General features: G+C 37.0%; 1 protein-coding gene across 1 annotated transcript in view; it reads right to left on the bottom strand.

Annotated features, from left to right (window-relative positions):
- The window catches only part of LOC107703103 (peripheral plasma membrane protein CASK-like), a 65,708-nt gene that overhangs the window by 46,960 nt on the left and 7,152 nt on the right, over nucleotides 1–11,596 (bottom strand). Inside the window, exon 2 of the mRNA XM_016505626.1 lies at nucleotides 256–368. Within this exon, the coding sequence (XP_016361112.1) occupies nucleotides 256–368 (113 nt within the window). The remainder of the gene's footprint in view (nucleotides 1–255; nucleotides 369–11,596) is intronic.

Consider the following 11,596-nt stretch of genomic DNA (forward strand, 5'->3'; position numbering starts at 1 on the left):
AGAGAGAGAGTGTGTGTGTGTGTGTGTGTGTGTGTGTGAGTGAGAGTGAGAGTCAGCGACTAGTGACTAGATAAACGCTGATGCACAGAGGAACATGTGAGATCATGAGCCTGACGTCACTGAGATCACATGAGCCGCCAGCAGAGGGCGCCGTGGAGCGTCTCATTCACACACACAGCGCCTTCAGCAGAACTCATGAATGAGAGAGTGTGTGTGTGTGTGTGTGTGAGAGAGTGTGTGTGTGTGTGTTCTTACCCTCTGTACTGAGTCCAGGGCTGGAGGTGAAACTGGCCACATCTACAATCTTCACAGCGAACTGCTGTCCAGTGTCTCTGTTGATGCATCTTCGCACCACACTGAACGGACCCCTGAAACACACACACAAAGACCGTCAGTAGCAGTTTAACCACCATAGAGAATACCACCTTTACTTGAGTCACTCAAGTACATTTTAATGTTTTTGAAAGAAGTCTCTTCTGCTCACCAAGGCTGCATTTATTTGATCGGAAATACAGTAAAAATTCTGAAACATTAATCCAATTTAAAATCTCTGTTAAACTGTAATTTATTTCTGTGATGCGCAGCTGTATTTTCAGCATCATTACTCCAGTCTTCAGTGTCACATGATCTTCAGAATCAGTATAATATGCTGATTTGCTGCTCAAGAAACATTTCTGATTATTATCAATGTTGAACACAGTTGTGCTGCACAATATTTTTGTGGAAGCTGTGACACTTTATTTTTCAGGATTATTTGATGAATAGAAAGTTCAAAAGAACAGCATTTATTTGAAATAAAAATCATTTGGAATATTATAAACATCTTTACTGTCACTTCTAATGTACAAGAGTAATATATTTCTGTCGTAATTTCTTCAAGTTAAGCCGAGCTTTTGTTTTGGTGGGTTGTAGTGAAGAACAGTGAGTTTCTGTGTGTATTTGATGATAGTTTTATCAAATTAAATACTGATATGACTATCAGATCAGCTCTGGAGATGAAGTTCATGTGTTCATATATTGAGACAGAGACGAGCGTCACGCGTGTTTCAGTGTGTGTAGTAGAGCAAACCCGCGGCGCTGATTCACACACTTCATATTTCTGACTTTATATCTCAATAGAAGTATTTTTGTGCTTTAATATTCGCATACACTAGTCCATATTGCCATATTTGATTGCCTAACCAATTTTGCCAGATTCCATTACATACTGTGTTGTGCTGTAAATTCCATTTTTATGACTGGATTCCGCGATTCCATCCACATTTTCCACATGGCAGAAATCATAGAGGCTTAATATACATATATATCTCACACACACAGGGTTATTCTGGGGAAACCATAACCACACGCCTGCAAATGAAAGAACAGAGACACGCCTATAAAACACACACACACACTCACGTTGGTTTTCCATGTTTTATGTGTTCATTCCATAGGCATAATGGTTTTTCTACTATACAAACTGTACAGTTTGGCCTATTTTCTATGCTCTTACCCTAAACCTACCCCTCACACAAAACTACAGGCAATATTTACTTTCTCATAAGCTTGTTTCCACATGGGGACCAAAAATGTCCCCACAAGATCAAAATTTACTGGTATTATCCTTATAATGTAGGATAAACAAGCACACACTCTCACTCACACATACACTCTCACACACGCACTCACAAACACACACACTCGCGCACACACTCTCTCGCAAACACACACACACACACTCTCGCACACACACACGCTCGCACACACACACTCTCGCACACACACACTCAGGTCTGTACAGCCTGATGTTCAAAACACCAGCACTACAACAGTACCAGAGTACCAAAACATTTACCGTAGTACCATATGTAGCTTATTTGTTCAGTGTGCCATTTTTCAGCAGATCAGATGGTGATCTTTATCAAATAATCTAATCTAGACAATCTAGTAATTAATCTAGACAACAGTGATGAACTACTGAACTCAACACTTTCACTTTATTTTGCTTTCTTTTTTAAAAGTGAATTCTATTAACGACTAGGAATGTAAAGATGAACCGCGAGCTGGTTGAAAATCGATTCAAATATGTGATGCAACATAAAAATCGCGATACAATTGGAGTAGGAGTTTATCTGAATGTATCTCTGAGGGGAACTGACTGTCTTTAGAAACGTTTAGATGGCATTTTCTTTTCATCTTGCCTCTGAACGATGCATATTAGTGTTCATCAGCGCAGCTCTGCTTTGTTTACAGCGGTAACCAAAGAAATACTGTATCATTGCTGTTCATAAGCGCAGCTCTGCTTTGTTTCTCTCACTCACACACACACACTCTTGCACACGCACACACACACTCGTGCACACACAGACACACTCGTGCACACACACACACTCTTGCGGACACACACTCTCTACACTCACCTGCTGTCAGAGTGAATCTGCATCTCATTCAGCTCGTCTGCCGTTTCCTTCAGATATGTTTTATGTAGTATAGTTTGGGCTGAAACGATTCCTCGAATATCTCGAGTAACTCGAATACAAAAAAATCATCGAGATGCTTCGTTTAGTCCACGTACTGTAACTACACACGGAACACCGTGTTTCCCCACGGATCATTATTACTGACGCACAACCCGATAAACGCTGCACCAGACCATAGACTGTATAAAAACAGGGACCAGACTTTTTAAAAAAGCGCTGGACATATTTAAGACCGTAAATCAATATGGTGGCTAGTTATAATGTCCCTACGTTAGCTATGTTTTGTGAAAGACTAAACACCATTGTGCATAAAAATACCACAGAAAGAAAGTTAGTCAATATCACACAAAGAGTGCCAGTTTTCACCTCTAAAATCAGCATGATTACAAATGTGATTTTATCTAACAGTTCAATAAACAAGAAGGTAATATTAAGAGACTTACGTTTTAGACACTATATTGCCTGTTTTTGCTTTATTTTGCCAACCAAAAAATTCCAAACAAGCCACAGCGCTGTTTTGCGTCTCTGTGCAACATGACGGCGTTTCATTCCTGAATGAATCAAACTTATTGGAACATATTAATTTCTATCACTGCTGTGAACTGACCCGCACACAGAACATGAATCAAAAACAAGTTTTACACACACACACACACACACACACAAACACACACACACAAACACACACACACACACAAGTACGTATAGGGACATTTAAGAGGGTTTATTCTCCAAATAACTCTAATTTCATATTGCAGAAAAATGTTTAAAAATTGTGTATGGTCTCTTCTTGTTCTAAGTTATCTTCCTCTCCACTGATGTTTGCCTCACAAAAGCCACAAAGCCTTCCAAGAAGACAGTAAAGGCTTACGTCATGCTTGAGCTTTAGTTAGGCTGAAACTTGAAAGTTAAGTTGCACGACATAAATGCAATGTTTAGGTATTATTATTATTTTTATTACTATTATTTAGATTTATGCCTTAGTTTTAGTTTGTACTGTTTACCTTTTTTAAAGTAATGTGAAATTGATTTTTGTATTTTTATTTTTTTATTGATATTTGTATTTGCATTTTGAATGTAATTTGGCAATTAAATACATTAAATGGGTTTAGTTTTCACGGTTATGAATGTATGCAATTTCAGCAATAAAAATTTTAATTTTTCTAAAAAGAAAACAAATTAGTTGTTTATTTTAAGAGATCCATCTTATTATCTCTTGTATATTTAGTATTGCTCTTTAATAAAAAAAATGACTTCTTATCTGATCGCTTGATTAATCGATGGGATAATCTGTATAATACTCGATTACTAAAATAATCGATAGCTACAGCCCTAGTATAGTTTCACAAAACTAGAGTCAGACGATTCTGTTTTTGCTTCAAATTTCGAAATGATACAGTCTAATTTAGATTAAAAACTGCTCATGCTGCATGTACGCTGCTTCTTTGTTTGGATCATGATTAAAATCCAGTGGTTGCCTCTCATTTTAACCTGTTGGTTATGTTAACTAGTGTCTATCATCAGCAGAGGAGCTCATGTTGCTCGATACTGATCCGACTCAAACCTCAAGACGTACAGCAGAGACTCGAACCCACGACCTTCACTGGCGGCCTGATGATCCATCCGCATGAACATCTGATAGTCTAATGTTACTTCTAATCTAATACAATCTCATCTAATCTATCGAATCACATTGTGACCCAAAAATAAGCAAATAATTATAGATAGGTAAACAAGTAAATAAATAAGGCAGGTTAATCTCATTTAGTTTCCATGTGTGGATCAGGAAGGTCCATAAAGCTGACAGGCAGTAAATGTGCCTGCTGAATCCGTTTATAGACGTCAATACAAACATTACAATGACACTTCAGACGATGGCCTCGATTAAGATGCTAAAATATCGTCAGAGGAGAGATCTGGAGGACCTGCGTGTTTGTCTGACCTCAAAACGCGAGATGCTCGAACATCTGAGAGAGACTGTGATGCTGAGAAACGCCGGATCAGCAGATTCACACAAACACCATGAGAAATCAGGACTTCCCAGCATTCCCTGCGGGAGACGCTCAACACGAGAGGAATCCAGCAGGTCTACCTGAGTAAAGTTCATGTGGAGTCTAGAACGGTTCACATACAAACACAAACCGGCCTGATGACCGCTACTGGTGATGGATCACTGTAATGGTCTAACCACTATAAAATAAAACATGAGTTCAAAAGTGAAGCAAAGAGCGATCCAGGCATGAATGAATTCCAGATTCAGTCTGGATTCAGGGGGTCTGATCTTCAGGGTCTCCGAGTGACCTCCAGAAACATCTCAGAGGAACCCAGCGGATCCTCATGAACGGCCCACGCCGCACAGAGACGCAGGAAAATAAGCAGACAGGGCAAATTACAGCAGAACCGCAGCTACAATTACAGCCCGTGTCGGATCAGGCAATGAGTCTAGGAATAACACGGAAAACATCCCAGCGGATGAAGCTCTGAGATTCAGCACAGGCCAACACTGGAGCGCTGGATTCAGCTTTCAATGGGTTATTTATGGACAAAACATCTCAAATCTGAAGTCACATGATCCACTGACCACTGAGCTGAGGAGCCATTACGTCACAACACACAGACTGCAGACAGAGCAACGATCATCCTCTGATACTCACACACCTTTTAATATCCCCCCCCAGCGCTACCAAATCATCTTCTTGCGCCACCATCTGTAGAACTTAGTTCCACTGCTCTCAAATGTTAGTCTGAAGCCCTACACACACACTCATTCGCACACACTATACAGATTCATACAAATACACACACACTCTCAGACACACACACAAAAAATGAAATGATAATTTCTTCAAGTCAATCTAAACCTGTAAGCGGTGATGTTATTGTTAATAATCTACCACGGTATAAACGCTACAGCAGACTCTCAGACACTTTTTCACCATGATCCGGTTCAACCATCATAATGACTCCATGAAATATGGATGAGGCTAAGAGGGTTTTTGAGGTGTAGTATCCGCTTTCACGTGCTGAATCATTAACAAGAGGTTCAGCGATTGCTGTGACGAGCCATTAGTGACCCGCGATCACATCAGTGACCGTCCACATCACATCACACCAAGCCAGTGTGAACGCAAACCAGAGCTGCTTTCAAACAATCCTAATGATTTTTGGCATTAAAAAAAATCAATAATTTTGAGCCATACAATGTATTGTTGGCTATTGCTACAAATATACCCCAGCGACTTAACACTGCTTTTGTGCTCCAGGGTCACATATGTAAATTAAAGCCTTGAATCACACCGTGACATTCAAATCTGCGTTCTCGCTGCCGCTGATCCAGAGAGAGCAGTTCACGTGTATGAAACATCTTTACAAAGTCTTTTGTATTGTTATTTCTGTGTTACAAACATTCAAATAATCACAGAAGTACTGGAATAAAAGTTTATAGTTCGGATATAAACACTGCTGTCTACAGTAGCGATCAAAATAGAATAAATCACCTTTGTGAAAGTAAAGATGCTTCTAATAAAGATTGTATTAATTACAACGTAATGCCAGCAGGTGGAGACAAGTGACTTAAAACGAGATTCGTTCCAAAAAACGTTGATTTATTCAGGAATTAAGTCTTTATGAGTGAGTCATTGAATCATTTGTTTAACTTTTTTTAATCAACTCGTTGAATAGTGTATTTTATAAATAGACTGCATCAATTTTTACTAGAAACTAGTAAATTACATGTTATTTTGTTTAGTTGTCTGTTTTTTTCAGAATCATGGTGGGAGAATAGTGATATCTATTTAAAAAAAATAAAATATTGATACAATATAGTTAATATAAATATGAAAAATAATACATCTTTCTAAAGAAATTTGTGAACTATATTTGCTCAAGAATGTTTTGAGTTTTAGCATTTTGAGTTTGTTCAATACTCGGAGTATGAATGCATTTTTTGCATCAATGTAGCAAAACAAACTTTTAATCCAATTTTTTGTTCCAGATTTTTACTCTTAAAAAAAAAATATATATATATATATATATATTTCAAGTTCAGTGTTATTTTAAATAGGACAAGGTCAAGCAAGACTTAGATAAGTAATAAACTATTTCTAAATCAGTAAATCTGCAAATATTGTCTTAAATAAATTCTGATGATGCAAATTGTAATTTGTGGCCCTTCACATTTTATGTAGTTTAAATGCGGCCCACTTGGCCTCTGAACTCGAGTACCCCTGAGCTACAGTATATGTCATATCATAATCAAGTTTTATTATTTGTAATGCTTATATTTCATCTGTCCATTTCTCAAATTGCATGAATGAAGGAATATAGTAGGCTTTTGCCCAGATACTCCACTCGCTCTAGCTCGAACCAGCAGAATCTCAATCTCATCATTTGTACTGCTGAATGCTGATATAGAGGACTGACAACTGAGATCATTTCAGGCTCTTACCTGCTTCAATAATCGACCCCAGGTATGGTTAACTCTAACTCTAACCTAAGTCAGGGCAATTTCAACCAATTGTAGTCAAAAAATTTATAAATAAAGACTAGTCTCAAGGTTAAAATGTTATGCATACTATATACTTATCTAGATTCCCATTAAAAACATTCGGACCGAATTTGTGTACCCTGCTGTAAATTTTGACCGGTTGATGAAAAGCAAGCTTATGTGGATTCTACACATTCAAACAATTCGGATAAGTTATCTACAATTATATATGGAGCAGATAAAATACATATAATCATTTATTAATCAACTATCATTTTGACTTATTTTCTTTATTTAAAGGCTGAAATGTGAGGTTTACCTTTTTATGAAACGTTTTCAAAGCTTTATTTGAACATTTACATTAGATATGTTATTAAACTGTTGTCAGTCATGCTGTCATTTCAGATCCGGACATCATTGGTAATGTTATTGTTTTAGTGATTATGCAAACAAAAGTCTTTTTATTTGTTGTTTGTTGATTTTTAAATATAAAACTTGAAGTGATTTATGTATCAGTACTTTTTGAACATGTTAACAATACCGTGATAATAATGATAACCGTGATAATTTTGGTCACTATAATCGTGATAAGAAATTTTCATACCGTAACATCACTAATGTACATGCAAACTGAAATGAGCTCCAAAATACGACATTGGCCGCCGTGACAAAAACACCAATAAAAAAAAAAAACAGTGGTTCTGCAAAACCAATACATATTAATCCCTCAAAAATAATTAGGAACATTAAAAATGGCAAGCACCCCGACATCACTGAACCAATCAAACCTCAGAACACAAACACACATCTGCTGCTTCATTATGTTTTATGATCTGATGTGTGAGTGAAATCAAACACTAGCTCTCCACATCAATAATCGAAGGGATTTTAATTGTCCTTCATTTATTATAAACATACTGCACTGTTCAGAGGTCACTGAATCATGATAACAGACTGCATGAGCCTCGTCCAAACGCCTCTTAAACCAGACAAACACAGACTAGAGTCAGGCGCCGTGATGCCGAAATCTCAGTTACACTCGTGATCTAACAGTACTGGCCAGAAGAAATATTTATCATCATTAATAAGTGTAATGTTATTGCAGCTGTTGTTTTATAATAGCAATAATCCACCGGAGATACACTTGAGTGTAACACGGTTCAGACAGTTTTACTGTAGTACATTTTGTAAATGCTGATGTTTCAGGAACCTGTCAGGAGCTCATTGATCAGATTATCAGCTGCATTAATCCTGATCAGCAGCAGACACATTGATCCAGGCCTGAACGACCATCACGTCTGTTCAGTCCTGCAGTGCATTATGGGCCGGTGCTGACGCTGGGATCAGTGGAACGCTCTTCCCCAGGACATCCGCAATAGCGATAGTTTTCTCACTTTTAAATCTCGTCTTAAAAATCATTTATTTAAACAGGCTTACTTTTGATTGCATATGTGGATCAATGTTTATGAATGTTTCAATTTATTTTATTGTTTCTTGTTTTGTATGGATTTTGGGTTGTATGTTTTTTTTTTTGATTACTTGTAAGGTGACCTTGAGTGCCATGAAAGGCGCCTATAAATAAAATGAATCATTATTATTATTATTATTATCTCACGCACACGTGTGACTCTTCCTGATGCACACAGATCTGAGGTTTGCACTGAAATCTCTCAATGACTGAAACACAGGCTTGGGTATCGTTTGAATTTTATCAATCCCAATTATGATTCCTCTTATCGATTCCCAGTTTCAATTCCAATGTGGTTAAAAAAATTAAGTCAAACATTTATTTTGTGTGTCTTTTTGGAAAATATTTAATTGCTGCTGAATACCATGAACAAAAATCAGCCGGCTGCATAAAAACTGGACTCGATTAAGAGCTGTTTGTGTGCAAAAATAGAGCCGCACGATTCTGGATAAATTGACACTTTTTTTTTTTTAATGGAGGTTGTAGTTCTCTCACAATTCTGAAGAAAAAATATTAGACACTAAACAAAATCTGATGGAATTTCTGAATGGAATGATTCAATGACTCACTCAAGATTTACTTGATTCATTACTGGATGATACAGTGTTTTTGAACGAATGATTCAAAGACAAATACATTTTTAACAGCCCCTTTTCAAGAACTAAAAAAAAAGATGCACACACAGGAATTGATGGGTGGAATTGAAATCTTAATTTTACAACAAGTATCCGATTCTGGAATTGGATTTGTTTTTCGATTCCCAACCCTACTGAAGCACCAGCAGGACAACTGCTCCATGTCTTCATTATGTGAGAAGGATTTCATCATATTACTTACAGTTTAATTCATGGACGTGTATTTTGGTGACATCAGATCAGGATTAGACTTCAGATGAGGGGTGACATTGCATTACCCAACCAACACGCCACTGAAAGCCATCACAAAACAGGGCTCCAGACTAACACTTGAGGGCAGTGGCACTAAGTTCTACAGATAGTGGAGCCAGGAGCAGATTTGGTAGCACTGGGGGTTTTAAAAATAAAGATCATTTAATCAAAAAATTACAATTGATTTGAATTAATAAGAGCAGTTACTCATAATATTATTATTTCTTGGTTAAGACACATTTGACAGTAAAGCACTGAGCTTGAGTTGATGTATACAAAATGTGCTTTTTAACAACAGTAACGTGCAAAATTTTTATATAGAAAATTAATAGGCTATTCTACTTGCATTAAATATACCATTATTCTGATATGTAACTGACCAATAACTTCAGTGATATTAAAAGGAACACTATGTGTGATTGTTGCAAATTGAAGGAAAGTTAGTTGCTTGAATTTCTCTTTTAAAAAGGCTGTACAAACCCTGAAATGAATAAAGTAATAACATTCGACTATTACTGCTACAACACCATGGTTATAGTTAGCGCTACTGCTTCTGGTTTTCTACGTCAGCACCGTTTGATCGGTTTATATCAGAGATTTCTGTGCAGAATTTGAATGCATCTCACTAGATCTTGCAGCAATCTTTATTCAAGATCTAGTTAGAGTTATGTTTCATTTGCCGTTTTATGTTTCTCATATGCAGCGCTTATGAGTCGGACAACACGGTGGTCGCGCCAGTGTGACCGCTCACAAAATTTAGTCGCACCGGCAGAAAAAATGGTCGCAAAATGTGACCATTTGGACACAGTCTGGAGCCCTGCAAAAGCAGCCCAGTCATTTAGTTCTTGAGTTGCTAAGATCAATCACAGCCTCTTCTGGGGACTCGGGTTCTTGTGATCATCTGTAGCTCATGGAGCAGAACATCTAAATCCAGTAAGACTCTGACAGATCGACAGTATTATACCGAGCGTCTCACACGCTTTCCATCCCAATCTCACACACAGTGACTGAATCATAAGCAGCGCTAGTGAAGTGAGACTGGTGTATTATCAACTGCGCTTCATTAATCAATAATTTAAGCATTCTTATTAAAACAAATGCTGTGTGTCAAATGATTAAAAGTGAGTGTTCATTCAGTCTAAGGGGCCGTTTACACGACACCGGTTTTAACTAAAAATGCAAAACTTTTAAAGCGTTTTGACCGTGCATTCACATGACAACAGTGTTTTAGGGGCTTGAAAACACAAGCTTTTGAAAATGATACCATTATTGTTTGTGCAAACAGTGATGTCATGCATGTGTCTATGCACCAGTAGATGTGCAGTGTTTCTTTACAAAGTGACGTCGCCAACTACTGACCTGGCATGAATAATACAGCATTTATAGCCGTTTTCATGCATCATCTTAATACGATTGTTGTTGTATAAATGACACAATGAGTGAATTCATTCATATATTTACATACAAATAAAAGCAACATAATTTGGGACAAAGAAATAAAAGTATTTTTAAGAACATTAGGATTATATAAATGTGTCTGGATGTTTGACTTCTCGTAAAGACGCTCATTACTGTAATTCAGTATTTTTATTGTAATATACAATGTTTTTTAATTAGAAATAAAGTCTGCACAACAAATTACTTCTATGATGAATAAATAATTGCCATTTACAGTAATGATGTGAATATATGAAGGGAAACGGTCATGAAAATAATGTCCCAATGCAGAAACTCTTTCTTAAAACAGGCTTCAGTATTTTATGTCAAATATAATTGGTTAGTTTGACAGATAAACATGAGAGATGAACCCATGAACCCATATTAGACTCTAAACAGCCACAGATGTTAATATTAGTGTTATGAGCAGTGCAGTAAACTGATATGCTGACAGACAGCAGAGATGGTGAATTACACCGACCGACCCGATCACTGAACAGTTCTCAACTGAAGAACAGCAGTCTGTCTGTCATACGTGACCCTGGAGCACAAAACCAGTCATAAGGGTCAATTTTTTGACATTGAGACATAAGCTCTCCATTTATGTACGGTTTGTTAGGATCGGACAATATTTGGCCGAGATACAACTATTTGGAAATCTGGAATCTGAGGGTGCAAAAAAATCTAAATATTGAGAAAATCATCTTTAAAGTTGTTCAAATTAAGTTCTTAGCAATATATATTACTAATCAGAAATTAAGTTTTGATATATTTACGGTAGAACACTTACAAAATATCTTCATGGAACATGATCTTTACTTAATATCCTAATGATTTTTGGCATAAAAGAAAAATC

Source organism: Sinocyclocheilus anshuiensis, unplaced genomic scaffold (genome assembly GCF_001515605.1).
Source record: "Sinocyclocheilus anshuiensis isolate Anshui unplaced genomic scaffold, SAMN03320099.WGS_v1.1 scaffold682, whole genome shotgun sequence".
NCBI classification, from domain to species: Eukaryota; Metazoa; Chordata; class Actinopteri; order Cypriniformes; family Cyprinidae; genus Sinocyclocheilus; species Sinocyclocheilus anshuiensis.